This window comes from Pollachius pollachius (assembly GCF_949987615.1).
Source record: "Pollachius pollachius genome assembly, chromosome: 16".
In the NCBI taxonomy this organism is placed as follows: Eukaryota; Metazoa; Chordata; class Actinopteri; order Gadiformes; family Gadidae; genus Pollachius; species Pollachius pollachius.
Window position 1 is genome coordinate 8514598 of NC_136949.1, and position 16891 is coordinate 8531488.

The 16891-nt window shown below is 44.7% G+C and overlaps 1 protein-coding gene across 7 annotated transcripts in view; it reads right to left on the reverse strand.

Annotated features, from left to right (window-relative positions):
• Nucleotides 1–16891, reverse strand: part of epb41l2 (erythrocyte membrane protein band 4.1 like 2) — a 45914-nt gene that overhangs the window by 12737 nt on the left and 16286 nt on the right. For 4 of the 7 annotated variants that reach the window (XM_079753862.1, XM_079753861.1, XM_079753860.1 and 1 more), the window contains exons 5-14: nt 13404–13508; nt 13250–13292; nt 10777–10852; nt 9952–10048; nt 9289–9413; nt 8808–8895; nt 6658–6810; nt 6342–6439; nt 5533–5705; nt 4648–4724 (exon numbers count right to left, since the gene is read on the reverse strand). In XM_079753862.1, the coding sequence (XP_079609988.1) occupies nt 4648–4724; nt 5533–5705; nt 6342–6439; nt 6658–6810; nt 8808–8895; nt 9289–9413; nt 9952–10048; nt 10777–10852; nt 13250–13292; nt 13404–13508 (1035 nt within the window). Of the gene's footprint in view, nt 1–658; nt 710–4647; nt 4725–5532; nt 5706–6341; nt 6440–6657; nt 6811–8807; nt 8896–9288; nt 9414–9951; nt 10049–10776; nt 10853–13249; nt 13293–13403; nt 13509–16891 lie in introns of all 7 variants that reach the window. The other 3 variants (XM_079753857.1, XM_079753859.1, XM_079753856.1) reach the window with 1 other exon arrangement.

Here is a 16891-nt window from a genome sequence, read left to right on the forward strand (position 1 = left end):
CCACAAAAACACAACCAAAAGTAAGAACCAAAATCCAACAGGAATGAACAGGCGCCTCGGGCTCAAGGTCACCCATTCGTCCATGCGATTTTAAACCCTCATCTTAAAGACCCAATCTGGGATTCAAATCTAATCATATTTGCTCCGGCAGGGACAGATACGATGCCGCTTCATAGTAGAACATCCATTTTTGGAACTTTGCTAACTAAAATTGAATGGCGTCAGATTGGGTCTTTAACAAGCTGTCCATCTCTACCTCCTAATGAAACACATGGACTAATTACAACAAGCGACCCAGTGACCCATGACAGAAGATTGACAGACCAACATGTAATCCTATTTCAGGGGGGTGGGGGGGTGGGGGGGGGGGGGGGGGTGGGGGTGGGGGGGGGGGGGTATGTGAACCTGGGCAGGGGCCAGCTAGTCAGGTCCTTGTAACTGATGGCATGTGATCAGAGAGTGTAACAGATTATCTCTACCATGCACGGGAACACAGAACTACAAGCATGCTAAAATAATACTGTGAAATACCAGTTACAGCGACATCCTTGTACACAATAATTTATACTGTAACAGTATTCATACATAGAGAAAAATAATACTTTGTTCATCAGTGAAAATAATTTTTTTGCAAGGAAGGGGGAGTGGCCCCACAGACCTGGGTGGGCGCAGCTTCGGGGTGGCCCGTACTGGAGTCCGCCTCCTCGACCTTTGACCGTAGCAATGGCGTAGGCGGTCATGACAATGTAGAGACAATGTCATGAATAAAAAAATTAAAAGTGAAATGGAAATGACGTTTCCAGCTGAGTAGCTCCGTTGGAGGGGATGTATCGGGTCAGGTGACATTTGAACTCTGACTGTTGGCCATTTGATGTGAAGATTAATGATGGCGAAGCGTGAGCTTAACCCAAATTAACTTAACTCTTATAAAACGGTTGCCCAAGGATGTGGAATTAATGTAGAGCATTGTAGAATTGTATTTTGTCCCGATAACACTGCCTAACAAACGCTTCTGACAGAAGATACTTAGGCTTTCATACCCTGAACTGTTTTTGTCTTTGTTTGTTACTACATATAACAGTAGTGCGTTTAACTCCATCGACTTTAAGCATCAAACACTATTTAACTATGCACAGCATGTTTTATTTTGGTTACTTCAGGAATTCAAAGAGTGCCTTACTGAATATGGTACGTCTATTATAGTATAATATTGTTTTTTAAAGTGAGGCGTAGATGCTCATCTATTCATAGCAAAGGCTTCGAATTCTGCAGCCACGATACTCAACAGCATACGCAAGCATCAAAAACGAACTCGGCAAATCTATAAAGTGCAATATAAGAATAAAAGGTTAGGTTTAAAACGTTTGAACTCAATATTGACCTACATTTACTTTACAACAATGTACACACATTAGAATATAACTTTATATAAAGTCAGGTATCAAACCTTATGGTATTTTAATTTAATGTTTTTCTCTCGTCTGTCTCTGTGTTTAAAAGCTCTACTCATCTATCTATAATGCAGCCTCTTCATTACTTACAAGCAGGACAAGCAGGTGAGAAGCAGGGGGAGGTCAAGGAGTGAGGGGGAAGAAGGGAGAACACACACCAAACACACACACACACACACACACACACACACACACACACACACACACACACACACACACACACACACACACACAGGGGAGGTGAGGATGGGTTACGGGGTTGTGTGTGTTGGTTTGTGTATCTACGCTGCAGGGTCGCACATCTCCTGCGTCCATTCCGTGTTTGGGTGTGCGTGGTATCTCATGCGGGGAGGGGTGCGGTTGGGGCCTGAGCACCGCTTGCTCGTGCTGTGCTCCCCGGAGCGGCCGCTCGGCGCATCTGAACTGAACACTGGCAACACGGCCCTCCTCTGGCGGGCGGCCATGCTCTCCAGGAAGCACAGGGTCAGCCCCAGGGGTGTGGCTATGATCAAGGCCAAGCCCAGGGACTGGCTGGCGGTAAGCATGACGACCAATAGGAAGGCGACCAGGAGGCAGGGCAGGAAGTACGGGGAGGGGTTAGCGAGGTAGCGGCGCAGGGATGCAAACAGGAGGGACAGCGAGAAGGAGGAGAGCCGCGGAGGCCTGGAAAAGGCGGTGATGGAGGGAAGAGCAGCGAGAGAGAAGAGGGAGGAGAGACAGGAGAGGGAGGTGCCGGAGGAGAGAGAGGGTATGTTTGACAGAAGAGGGTGCCTGGGTACTGCAGAGACCAGACGGAGGACCCGGGTGGGCAGATGGCATTTCAGAAACTGCATTGAGATCGCGAGTCTCACACCCACAACGCTAGCGATTTGGCTTATGAATTTTGAGGTCGTAGTGAAAAGTGAGGTCAATTTTCCTACTCGACTCGCTATCATCCTGGACAAAGTGCTTGTCAAAATGCCCATTTTCTTTTTAATGCTCGCGAACGTCTCGGCCGGCACGGCGACGCTGACGTTCTTGCCCAGAAGGGACATGAAACACAGGACAAAGGACACGTATTTAACCACACCCCTGGGAGAGAACCAGCCCTGCCCACTAGCGGCCCCTGCGATCGCTACGGGCGCTGCCTGACCAGTAAGCTCCTCCCTCAGAGTCTCTTGGCTGAGGGAGTGGGGTGTGTGGGAGTGGCTGGGGACCGGGTAAATAACAGAGTGGTGGTGGTGGTGGGTGTGCGGGAGGCGGTCCCCGTCGGGGAGACACAGGTCCAGGAAGGTGGACGAAACGAGGGCGTTCAAGGGGAGCGCCCAGGGAGCCCGCAGGGCGTCGGCGTCCTCCGCCGCGCCCTCGTCCTCCGAGATGTCGGTTAGGCCGTTCTCAAACTCGGAGATGGAGTCGAGGGAAGGGGGGAGCGAGGAAAGTGAGGAGCAGGAGGAGAAGGAGGGCGGAAACATGAAAATGGACTGAGAGAAACAAAGAAGGAGGGGAGCGAGAGAGAGCGAGAGTGAGAGGGAAGCAAGGGTAAAAGTAAACAAGGGAGGAAGGAGGAAACAAGGGAACAAGGGAGGGAGGGGTGGGGGGATGTTGAGTCATGACACACCGGAACCACACACACACACGCACACACACCCACACACATAAGAGCGAAGGTGGGGAAGGAAGTGCACCGTGTAAATGAGGCCAAAACGTGTGCAGTGTTTTGCAAATTCAATATAAATGGGACCATGCGGGGTAGTGGAGGTGGTGGTGGTGGTGGTGGAGGTGGAGGAGGTGAAAACAGAGGGAAAGAAGAGGAGATACACAACGTTAGTCAGTGAAACACACACAGCACTCTGGTTTTAAAACAACAGCAGGAGGAGCACGGTGAGCTGGGCACCACGGAGCAGGTCTGCGGAGGACAGGTTGCATAGTGTGGAACAGGGTGCACGGGGTGCCACTGAGAGAAGGAGGTGGCAGTGGGCTCTGCCGTGCGGGTGGGAGGAGGTGGGGGGAGGGGGGAGAAGGAGTGAGGTGAGCACAGTGCTGGGCTACTGCCTGGTAAAAGAGCACTAAAAGCGTATTAGATTCATCCTGTTTCGTTGTCCTTTGTTACCGTATTGAAGGACACTATGCCTCGGTAATCTCATTACCATGTCAAAGATAATACATAATCCAACTTTTTGGACTTGGTAATGAGAATTCGCAACACATAATATTTGGTGGGTCCTGGGTCGAAAGTTGCACCACAGGTGAGTCACAGCAGGACATTGTGACATCTATTTCCTGACAGGGTGGGCGATGGTACAACAGTGGCCGGTTAAGATCAGACCACTTTTGCGGAAACTAGGCTAGTAGAAACAGTCAGGCCCATGAGCAGGGTGATAGTTTGAGAGACAGAGTGTAATGACCGCTAGGAGCTGCTGAACAGCTCACCAATGACCCGCTCTAGATAAGGTCCCAGAGAGACTAGCTCATGGTGGCTAATTCTGGGTCTATCAGTGGGTCTCACGCAGGAGGACACACTTTCTGTCATTAAATAACGACAACATCATCCGGTCTGTATCAAAATGCTGCCGCTCTACACAACAAAACAGAAAAAAGCCCCCACGTTGTAGTTAACCTGGTCGGAGCAAAGTTTAGGTTAGCATCAAGAGCCTGTCAGAGAAGGGGGACATTATAAAGGTTGAATCCTTCTTATTCCCCAGTGAGCGTTGGTCTCAACCATATCCTGCTCATAAGATCAAAGAGCGAAGCCATGATAGCTATTCCGAGTTGCTGAAATAACTCCAGATACTTTACAACAGGGCTGACTTGAGTACACACATACATTAAGTTTTCCGAACGAAAATTCTAAAAAAATAATAATTGGTATTTGTATTTTTTTGTAAAAAAAAAACAAAGCATTCAAATACTGATTTGAATACGAAAGAATATCAGAACATTTTACTACTTGGTCTCAGCACTACTTGACAAAAGAAGCATATGTCCATTAAGACATCTTTCGTAGTTACGTCTTCGATGGCAGGATGGACTCCCGTGTTCTGTGTACCAGATAAGCTAGGGAGGAGATCAACTGTATCATCCACATTCTTAGTCTATCTCTTCCTCCCCAAGTCACGCCCGCTCACACACACACACACACACACACACACACACACACACACACACCCCCCTCTCTCTCTTCGCCCCTGTCCTAAACTGTACTACTGTGGATACTCACCTTTGAGTCAGAGTGCAGCTCTAGGTGGGGCTCGTGGCCGTTCTCACTGCCCGCCTCAGTAATGTTTATCACAGGTGCTGAAAGAGATGAACAGCAGAAGAAACACAACACAGACACATCGATCGGTCATCATGCAGCAGACAGGTGGAGCCAAGTGGAGGCAAAGGTCACATCACAAGCTTTAAAGAGCAGCACAGCAGGATCCTTCCACCAGGGGTCAGTGTCATGGCACAGTAAACAATCAGGTGGTCTTTGGGTTATGTCCAGTGAAGCTGATCCCATTTCTATCTAATGGGGTGCCAGAATGGTGGAATGTAGAACAATTAAGGTCGTAAAAAGACACAGAGGATTTTGTTCAAAATTGGGCGGCTAAAAACTTTGAAATATATTAGATGGTTTAAATGATCAAATTATACAATTTGATTTGATTACAAATCTACTTTCTGTTTTCTGGAATGCATCAACATTATGATCCTCTCCTAATACAATATATCGCAGAATATTTCTTTAAACTAATCCAGCCCTTCCTTCTACTCCTTTTCCTTCTCTGTGACAGGAAACATGTGTCGCAGCTATTTCCTGTATCTGTTCAAACGAAAACACTCAAACCATGCATGTGAACTCTCTCTCTCTCTCACACATAGCCACACCCACGTCCACACCCACACCCACCTCTCTGCAACTCAATACAGCATTCTGGTCCAGCCTCTAGGATGTGCATTGCATTTCCTTTCTATTGATTTAAAACTAAACCCATTATCCTACTGTAGTAGTTGTGTTTCGTGTGCCTGATTTGTCCAACGGTGCATGTGTGAACTTAACATGTGTATGCACAATTGCGTGCACGTGCGTGCCTCTGTTGGCGCTTACGAGAGGGAGCAATACCTCCATCTAAGCTGCGGCTGATCCTCTTGGATGAGGTGCGCTCAAAGTTGGGCGCGGGCCGGTCGATGAGGGAGCTAGCCAGGCGGGTCTGGGTCTGCGTGCGCCCGCTGTATCGGAACTTGGAGCCCAGGGTCAAGAAGCGGGCCTTGGGAGGAACCTCGGGGCTGTTCAACCTGAGGGCCGGAGAGAATACACTGCATCTACAGGTGGCTGTTCAGGTGAGGATGGGTCTAAAGAAAACAACTCAGTATGGACCATGAATAAAGACAGAAAACCAGCACTTTTTCCTTGTTACTGTCATTTTGTATTCATAGTTAGACATACATCGTGATGTCCCGTTATAGGTTTGTCTAACAATATGTTGATAGTCGCAGAATCGCTGTATAATCTGTATCATGTGCCAGGTATCGCATATCGTATCATGAGGTACCCTGTGATTCCCACCCCTAGTTCAAAATAAAGAATCACATCAGGCACAGTATTTCTCTCTACTGATTGGATAGGGCAGCACTGATAAGGCAGCACATACACTCTCCAGAGACTGAGTTGTAATAATGTGAATATGAACTGTCATGTATTATTACATTTGTGCTACAATGACGTGTATTAACTTGAGTTATCTTGTTAAGTGTTAGGGTTAGGGATGTATGTGTGTGCGCCCATGCGTATGTATGCGTGCGTGCGTTCGCCCGTGGGTGTGTGTGCGTGCGTGCGTGTGTGTGCACCTGTGTGTGCGTATGGGCCTTTGAGTGCATGCGTGTGCATGTGCGTGTGCATGTGTGTGCATGCGTGTGCATGTGTGTGTTTACCTAAAGAAACTGTGATTCTCCACACACACTTTCCACAGCCTTTTGGCAGACCGGTGGTTGGGTAGTTTGAATCCAACCGTGCTCTCAAACTGCTCAGACTATCAAGGAAACAAAAAAGGCAATAAACAGATCTACCCTAGGAGACGGAGGAAGAGAGTACAAGTATAGGCTTACATCATTATAAACCTGTTTGTGCTATTCCCTGACTATTCCCTAACTTGTGTTACCATGGAAAGAACATCAAAACTAAACTAAATAGTGACAATAATACAACCGCATTGTTTGTGCTGGATGTTGCGAGTTTGCGTCTCCATACCTCTCCTGGTCTGATCTTGATGTAATAGTTGTTCCTTTTGTATGAAATCTTGAGTATTTTGGGCCAGGCGAATCGATTGATGCGAAGTTTGTCTTTGTAGACCAGCAGCCCATTGGCACACACACCAAGCATGATGTCCACACCCTCAGAATCCTGTAACAATAACCAACATCGATATAAAACACTTTTATAAACACAAGTATAAAGGAATATCATGAGCAATTATTATATATATATATATATATATATATATATATATATATATATATATATATATATATATATATATATATATATATATATATATATATATATATATATATATATATATATATATATATATATATATATGTATGCATTTTATTTTAATAATAGTATTTGAACAAGACCAATAAGAAATATGGGATGCATCACTGAGTTAAACTTATCTAGACATCACTTAGACAGTCTTGGTGCATCAGAAATTCAATAAAGATTCACACACATGCGCACACACATGCAGCCTCACTCAGCGCACAAACACGCAGCCTCATTCAGGCGCACACACAGAGAACTTTAACTCAATTAGCTGGCAGGCTGACACACTAACCAGGCCAAAAACAGAAAAAGGAAGAAACTAATCTAAAGAAGTGAAGAGGTCTTAATACAAGTTTAAAGGAAGATGAAACACAGATTGGGAGCCCGGGACAGAACTGATGGACGTTAAGACACAAAAAGAAAGATAGGTGGAGACACAGACAGACAGACAGACAAGGATGGGCAGGAAACATTGATACCAGTCGGTAGCCAACAAGGGCAAAATAAGTTCGGCTAATGGCTAAGGATTTATTATGTCGATAATGGATGCTTTTACTGTAACACATGAGTGCACACACGTGCCCATCTCATGCTATTAGGGAGCAGCCCATCGACCATGCTCTACGCTGCGCGCCGCGACATTGATCAAAACAAAAAAGTGGAAGTCGGGGAGGGTTTGCTCTTAGTTGCCATGGCAACGGCGATGGGTACGGCGGTAAACAACAGCCTCACGAGTACGCAGCTCTGTGCCAGAGGGGTGTGGAGGTGATTCTGAACAACTACACATCATACATGACATACTCAACAGATTGCTTGCTTTGTTTTCCACTCTTTGTGTTTCGTCAAGTTAATAATCCTGTCGTGGTGTATGTATGAAGACTGGATTCTTGATCGGTCTAGTGATCTGCCATGATAAACATCTATAAACACAACAAATCTCTGTGGGATAAGCAGGCACTTTCCTCTTGTTGCCAAACAAGTGAAGCGTGCCCTTAAAGAGAAACTACCTGTTTTACTCTATAGCACTACTATCCTAGACCTCCGACATACACAATATACAGACTTCTTCTCTGTCTCATTTCACATACTCCATTATCTCTTTTATAACATGCCCTGCCTCAAATGCATACACACACACACACACACACACACACACACACACACACACACACACACACACACACACACACACACACACACACACACACACACACACACACAAGAAAACACACATACACAAACTGTCTGGCTGACCTAGTATCCCAGGAGGGGAGAGATAGGCAGTTCCCATGGAAATGGCCCCCCTGCTTTCCTAAGTGTGTTTGTACAGCTGACATATTCTCTCTCTCTCTCTCACCCTCTCCCTCCCCCTCTCTCCACATCAAAGCTAAATATGCCACATTGCCAGACAGGTTATGGAACAGACATAAAGACATCAACAGGTTTTTTTTATGTTGTTGCTGGATGAATTCAACCATACTGGCTGAAGACGAACAATCGGTTCAAAAAAAGTCTTTATGTCATTGTGGACCATGATATGACTCACCATCAGCCAGCAATGCAGAGAACAGACACAGCTACAGACATGTCCCTTATTTATGCAAATAAGCAGGGTGCTCTACCCAGTGAGCTAGTCAGGGAATGAGGCACGTACCCCTGGCAACGGTACAGCCAGCAGCCCCACACTGGCATAATGAGTTAGTCAGCGCTATAACCCCCAGAGGCCATGAATCTGGTTGAACCAGTGGCCCCCATGGGCTTTGATGCGAGACAGAGGGGCTTCATGGACCCCAGTGGTCATCAGTGTCGGACAGTTAGGGCCATGTCCGGAGATTCAGCAGGACGCTACGTACCTTTGCCCGGTGAAGGTCAACCCCATACATGGACAGCTTCTTGGCGTTTTCTAGGAACTGGGTGTCCGCCTGTGCTGGGTTCATGCCCCTGGAAGCAAGAACAAACAAGAGTAGGTGGACTGTGGCTGTACTAGGTACTTCTTTGGTGATATACATCTTTGTTTATGTCTATGATGAAACGAGAAACCAAAGCACTGACTTAACACACTCGTTTCAGCACAACAAAAATAAAACAAGGTTAATAAATGCACATGACAGATCTAAAAACATCCCAAAAATAAATTTTGGTAAAATTATTTTAAGTTTGGTTGCCAGCAATGAAAACAGAAAATCAACCACGTTATATTTAAGTACCCACAAAAACATCTGTATCCAGAGAGTAAATGTTGATGGTTCCCCTTGACTGTGGTAATTTGATCGTTGCCAAAATGGACCCCCCCTCCCTCAAGTAAACCGGCACCACCATGATGTGACCTCCGACCTGTGGGATTTGTGGAGTTCTAGAATCTTCTCCTCCATCTCCTTGTTCTGATTGGGCGCAAAGCTTTGCTGGGTGATGTAGTCCAGAGGTTGTGGCTGGTCAGGCTCGTAGTCCCCATGCTCTGCCTGGATCATGGGAGAAAGGACAAGTAGATATGTTTGGACATCACAATGTATGGAAACATTCCTTTTCATTCTATATAAAAAATATATATTCTTTTTAGAATGCTTGTAATAAACCTCTCTATATAATGTGAACTACCATTTATAAATCAATTTACTGCACTTTGGATTTAATTGCGAGCAACTTTTGTTAGCTTTTGGAAAGACAATCCTAGGAAACTATGATTGACATTTAGAGACTCCAACAATGCATTGTGGGATAGATTTGAACTCACTAACCATAAAGGTCAACTAATAAAAAAGAGCTAATGTGAGAAAGGATGATACACAATTTGTTCTTGTTCGGCAAATCTCTGCTCCTACTCGAATACTCTAAATACGCACAGCGACGGTTGGGACTTGCCCTTTCCCTGCCCTCCCACTAGCCCAACTGAATCCCGTGCGCGCGCGTACACACACACACACACACACACACACACACACACACACACACACACACACACACACACACACACACACACACACACACACACACACACACCTGCAGTGTGTAGGATCCCAGCAGGGCATGGGTGACGAATGAACAGGGGAGACGGCCTGAGGCCACATCCTCACGGAGCTGCAGACATAACAGGTACCTGTGAATGGAGAAACATGATAACGTCCCTGATTGGTTTTTCCATAGCACACATCTACCTGATGGCTCACCCGGCGTTTGGTGAACAACTGGTCCCAAAAAACAAAACACTCCTACAAAGACGTCAACATTTTGCCAATTGAAAGGCAGGTATTTTTCTGCTATGCTAATATCAACAGTCAATGCCGTAACTCCAACATTAACGTAAATCTCCTTTTTCAGACTGCAAAAAAGTAAAAAGCGATTGGTGAGATTCTATATGATCAAACATGGTTAAAAAACTGTAAACTCTGTGAAAACACTTTGATCCAAGACAACCGTGAGCGGGTCTTTGTGTGGGTGGTACCGTCTCTACAGTCCGAATGTAGGCCAGGTTTGTGATGAACGGCTGGGCTACACAAACATGTTGGAACTTGGTATGCAGCCCTTCATAAAAACGGATGGGTCATTTTTAACTTAGCATGACCATTTCGGTGGTGTTGAGTGGTGTGGTGTATGTGACCTAGATTGACCCTGCGTCTGGTTCGTTATGCACACACATGCACGGACACTTACACACAGCCCTATGGCTGTGGGGCAATGTGTACGTGGGTATGTATGTATACATAATATGCAAATTCTAGGCTGCACACAAAACACACTGCTATCTGGGAATTGTGTTGTAATAATGGGAGTCTCAAAAACTTACAAAAGGACAAACAACAATCCATTGAAATCAACAATGTGTACCTGGTAATGTCTTCAGTCAGCAGCGAGGGATCGGGAGGGTAAAACTTGACGTTGAATGAAAACTGCCAGTTGTTGCCTGTGTGGGGTGAGAGGGACGCAGCATCAGAAATCACTCATGTTTCTATATTCTGCACTTGATCAAAATCAAAGCAACAGAAGATGTAGTTAACCCCAGAGAGACCTTTCATACAGTAAGTGACAAGAGAAGTCAGCACGAGAATGATACCTAGATCAAAATAGAACATTGTTACTTAGGCGTCGGAGAATTAGTTGAATGTTCAATTTAGTCAGGACGAAGATAACACTGCTGGCTTCTGTCCATGACATGCGCAGGTTGAAGCAGACGCAAGGACAGGGTGTGTGATTCAATCACTCTTGAATGATCTAAGGAACTATGACATTTCTAGAAAAATACAATAGGACACAAACACCCCCCCGACACACACACACACACACACACAACTCTGTCTAGCTGGACCCAATTATATTCTTAGTTGTGCTCATTTCCAATGAATGCTCCACAACAACAATGCTGGTTGCTGCCATTGTCTCTCTCTTGCTCCCTCCCTTTCACTATCAACACAGAGTGTTGATAGTCGAAAAATGCTCTGATTTATTCCACAATAGGCTTATCAATGCCACACGTTTTTGTTTCCTTCATACTGAACACACTCATGCAACCTCTCTCACTCCCTCTATTGTCCCTCATTCTCCAGTAACTCTATCTCCCTCTCTCTTCTCCCTGTGTGACATAAGCTGGTGATTACATCATCAGGAAAATTACATCTGGGAAAGGATGACTTCACAGAGACCATTTTGTAATCCAAGTGTATGCACACACGCAGACACGCACACACAGACACACAGACACAAAGGCCAGCCCCAGCTCCTTCCTGGAGGGAGAGGGAGGAAACGATAAGAGTAATAAGGAGAAATATAAGCAGGGGTGACAATGCAGTAATTAGCATTAGGATGCTAATGTTGTGCACAACACACTGTAATAAATAGCAGGGGTCTTTTTCCCCACCAGTTGACATTCCAACCGCATTTTCCAAGTTCCTGCACTGTGAGACTGTGGACCGAAGGAAGAGACACCGTTCACGGCCAGAGTTTCAGTTGTAGATTTAGGTTTTGCCAGAAAAGTGTGATTAGTTACCATGAGGGGGTGTTCCTCTGGGAATGTGTGTGTGCGTGTGTGTTATTTGATCTTGTGCTTGCTCAACACCCAGCATACTCAATCATGTGATACCAAAATGATGAGGGCCCCTAGGGACAGCAGGTGGAACCACCAGATGTCTTGCTTAATGTACCTGAGTGAAGAAGGCAGTGCTTGCATCAGAGCATTTATAAAAAGAAGAAGAAGAACTTTTGGAGGGCGTTGGAAACTACTGCACACTGTTGTTGTTGTTGGGAGTTTGATCACCTGCGTGGATGCCACCACTGCATGCAGCACACTAGAGACTGCAGACCACAGCCCTTCACCTCAACGGTTGTTTTTGGAGACTTGGATGGAAATGATTGCCCATGCCAACCCGCCCAAACCTTGCTGGCGGATGGAGAGCTCCTCATTCCGTCGCCCATATTGATCTAATGAAACCTTAAGTACACATCCTGCTGGTGTCACTGATGAAAGTGTTGTAAAGGAATGAGGAGTGACTACACTGTGTTCAAACTGTTTCGTAAGACCATTAACAACAGAGGTGTGTATAACTGGTCATTTGTGTGGTATGTGAGAACACACAGAGACTGACCACTCACACAAGTGAGCAAGTAGAAACAAAGTACATACACAAGCATAGATAGATGTATGCAACTTTCATTGTGAACAAACCAAACAGCCTCGCCTTTGACTTTACGTGCCCCGTTCAGACACAGACACTTTACACACACTAATTATAAAAGGCAGTGAAATACTTTATAGTGCCAAAATGACACGTTTCAACTGAAAATTCCATGTGTAATTGCAGCTTAGCGTTTCAAATCGTAGCCCTGCATGCACTTAAAAGGAAAACCGTTCAAAACGAAAAAGTACAATGTTGGTCAATTAAAGTACAATGAAGGAAGTGCTGCTAAACTTCAACCCCAATGCAGAGCTTTGGTCTTTAGCACGATATCCTAGTGTGGAAGCAGTCCGCCTTCTTGCCGTCTACACTTGACTGATTTGAGGAGGCGTTGAGCCAATTGTTTATGTTACCGTAAGACATTAAAAGGTAATATGGATTACTTCTTTCGTTTGATTTAATACCGCAGCTAAGCGGGTCAGAAAAGATGGCATTGTTCAAAGGTCTAACATTTTAACGTCCTACAGCTCTTGCTAACAGCTTTTAAATCGAAATGCCAGGTTTAGGAACCTATTAAATTTGCAGCGCTGTATGTCAGCTGTATTCAATTGGGAAACAATGTTCATGAGGAAGGGTGGGGGGGTTGCTAGTAAAGAACCACTTAGGAGGCTATTCAGAAAAGTCAAACTTACTGCGTATCTGTCTCTTGATGTCCTTAGTAGGGTCCAACCAACACTGTTGTGAGGAAACAGAAAGGAAACGGTATCAGTTATCTTATTGATGGAATAGGTCTTAAAACAGACTTGGTCACAATATAGACTATTATTTTCTGAATGTGTGACCCACCCTCTGTTCGTGGCTATCCTTGTACGTCAGGCCGAAGTAATCCCTCTCCATTAGGTTGAGATGCTCATAGACTTTAAAGAACAAGAACTGTCCCTTCGCACGTTTCTGAATGGAGACAGAAAACAGACAGATTAGTTCAAACATATCCAGCATTTAGACAATATATCAGCATTGATCATAAATCAAAGTGAGCAAAACAGTGTTTACCTCAATGTACTAAATAAAGTACTCGTCAATGAGTCAGTATTTTATTTTTTGTATGGCTTTTCAATCATAGTTTCTCTAGTCTCAATAGGGCTTTACAGGACCACATTACACGACACACACCCCTAACCCGACACCCTCTGAAGAACAAGGGAGAAATTCCAAGAGAAGGACCCATTCTCCCAGCAATGGCTAGAAGTGGAATCGGTCCCTAATATCGTTGGAACAGTCGTATTCGTCTTCTCTACTCAATTCCCACATATGTCTCAAGTGACTCCGATGCTCAAGCAAGATTCCGTCATCGGAAGATAGTCTGCTTTTGGTTGGACTAATCCAGCAAAGACCAGATCAAGAACCAATACCGTTACAATTAGTAAAATGGGTCCCTTTTCCAGTAATCCGGGAAAAACTGACATCAGAATCCCCTGATGAGAACTGTTATATGTTGCCAGTTCCTGGGGAGAGGGGTTGAAGGTTTAGAATAAATAAAATGTATTCCTAAAGAACAGATGGAGTGCTTTCTGCCATTTTTGTTTTTTTAATTGAATAATGCAATCACTCTGTTTCGTCATCCGTCTGTCCGTCTGCCTGCCTGGTGGTCCATTCCAGAGACCAACAGTCCCATGGCTCCAGGCTAAAGCAATCTCATACAAATTCATTGTGTTCAGTCCTGTTCTATGGAATCTCACTGCGTCTCTGAAAGTATGGGTTTATTGCCTCTGGATACTCAGCCTGAACTAAATGGTTCATTGGACAAAGCGTTGGGGAGTTTCTTTCGGAGATCCCACCACTTATATCACAGCTGTGTAAGACTATTCTATAAAATGTCAAGTTAAAGTGAATGTTGACTTTTTCTACAACACAGATTCATTTGATGCGTTTGTTGAAACAATTTAACCGTGATATCTGAGATAGTTTTATTGCATGCATAAATATGCCATCATGAATTCAAAAAAACACATCCAGAAATCCTGGCGTCTCAGTCTGACCTTTGATTGAGCGATAAGGGGCTTTCTGGCAGAGTTTGCTCCCGTTTGAGTGCTGACTCCTACCAGTAGCATCATCTCAACATCCTACACACTCAAATATGACGATGACATTCAGCACGTAGCCATGTGCCTAACTGAAAGAATTCAGAGAATGTCGTAAAATGTCAAAGAAAGCCAAATTGGTAATTTATTTTCAGCTAACTTCTCTCACTCACTCTATCGCTCCCTCAATCCATCCCTCCCTCCCACACTCCCATAAACAGCACGTTCAAAGACAGACTGAAGGAGGAGGGAGCGTGATACAGTGGGGGAAAAAAGGAAATATTAGAGAATGAAGGAAAGAATGTCTTTTTGTCTTCGTCCCTGGGACAGCTGAAAACTTCAGTGGTATGTTCCAATGCTTAGTGGCACACACACACACACACACACATTGCATTGAGGGAAGAATGTGACCTTTCACTTTTCCTCTGTGTGCACGTCTCCGGGTCTGGTCTGTGCAACAGTTCCTCTGAGCAAGGCACTTTCCCAGTGGTTCCCAACCCGTTTTAGCTCAAGAGCCGATTTTTAGCTCTTAAAAAGCTTTTATACAAACTTTTATACATCTGCTTCGGCATTAATGTTTTTTTATCAGTAATATCAACCTCCCCCTGAACGCAATCCCATCGCTCTACTACAACCTTAGCGATTGCATGTCAATTGTATATATACGAAATCTATGAGAACAAAAAATGTGATTGCCTTAATGGATCATCAAATACCTATAGCTATCAGCAATTGCCTGTGACTGCGTTTGCATATCAGGGGGTAACAAATGGGCCCCCGACCTCAAAGTTGGGAACCACTGTCCTAGCCCATCACAGCATGATCAAGGCCATCTGGATTTGTATGCATTTAAAAACAGAATTGCTTGAGTCATAGACATAACTTGGCTTTATGCACACAGAAATGCTTGTAAAACAGATTTGCATCAGGGCGATTAGCCTGGCTGAAACTGAGCCCAATGATATTTTTTTTCTAGTAGCGTGTTGCAAATCTGAATCCAATTCTAATGAAATTCCTTTGAAAGAGACGTGAAACATTACTACACAGCCCCCAGCGATCAGCAGGTCAGGTAGTGAGCCAATCACCTAAAAAAAAAAAACTCAATTATTGTTTCCATGACCAGATGGATTTTGGCTCTTATATGTCAAACGAAAAAAACAATCTCTGGTATGCATTATGTTTAACCATCTCTTTTTCTTTCTCTCTCCCTCTCCATCTCCCTCTCATGCCATCCTGTTCTAGCTATGCGGCCATGTGGAGGATGGTGGATTTGGGTGTGTGTACATGTGTGTCTGGATTTGTGTGTCTGTGTCTGTGTGAGTGTGCTGTAGAACAATAGCATATAGTTGTTGTATCAGCGTTATCTGCAGAGACAATGCAGCTTCTGTTCAAACTAACACAGACACGCTCACACACACAGACAGGCCTATTGGGTACACTAAAGATTTGTGAGGCAGGTTCGGGACACAGAGAGTTGCCCAAAACTGCAAGCAAGACCCCAGTTGAGTCCAAACCTATGACTTCTGCGCATGACATTTCCCATGTCACGAAATTACTTCAAACTGGTCAATTTAAGTTGGGTTTTTGCAATGCAACATATGCCACTTGGAAAAGCTTTCCCAATTCACAACAAAATAAGTACACAAACGACAACACAACTAGATCCCAACCAAAACTGGATTTTAGGGGTTGATGCCGATACCGATATTAGGAAGTAAAAGATTTCTGTTGCCGGCCGGTGTTCAAAATATAGATATATCAGCCTTTATATATATCACCCCAGGATCATGGAATGCTGGGGGTGGAGCAGCTCCTAGGGATTTGCTGCTAACCTTCCAGCAATGCTTCGGGCCACAACAACATCGTTGTAAAACCCAGAGCAAAAGGAACCAATCCCCTTTATGGGAAGAGCTAATAACCTCCACACATAACATAATGTAAAACTGTTAGTGTTGGGAGTGTTTACGCAAATGTGCTCCGTTTAGAGGCTTGAGAAGATTTACAAAAGAGGTGATTATGTTAATAAATCAACACCATTTGTAAAATGTCATATCGGCCAACAAATTTATCTGTGCTAGGCCAATGTCAGCTGATAAAATCGACCAACCAATAGGTCTGGCTCTAAAACACGACCACTGCAAAGAAAAACAACAAGTCGGTTCTGTCTGCCGTGACATTATGCTGAATTTCACTGCAGACTGCAAGCAATCCTCCATTTGCAAATGGGGATGTAGGGTGCAAGAGATGGAGCCA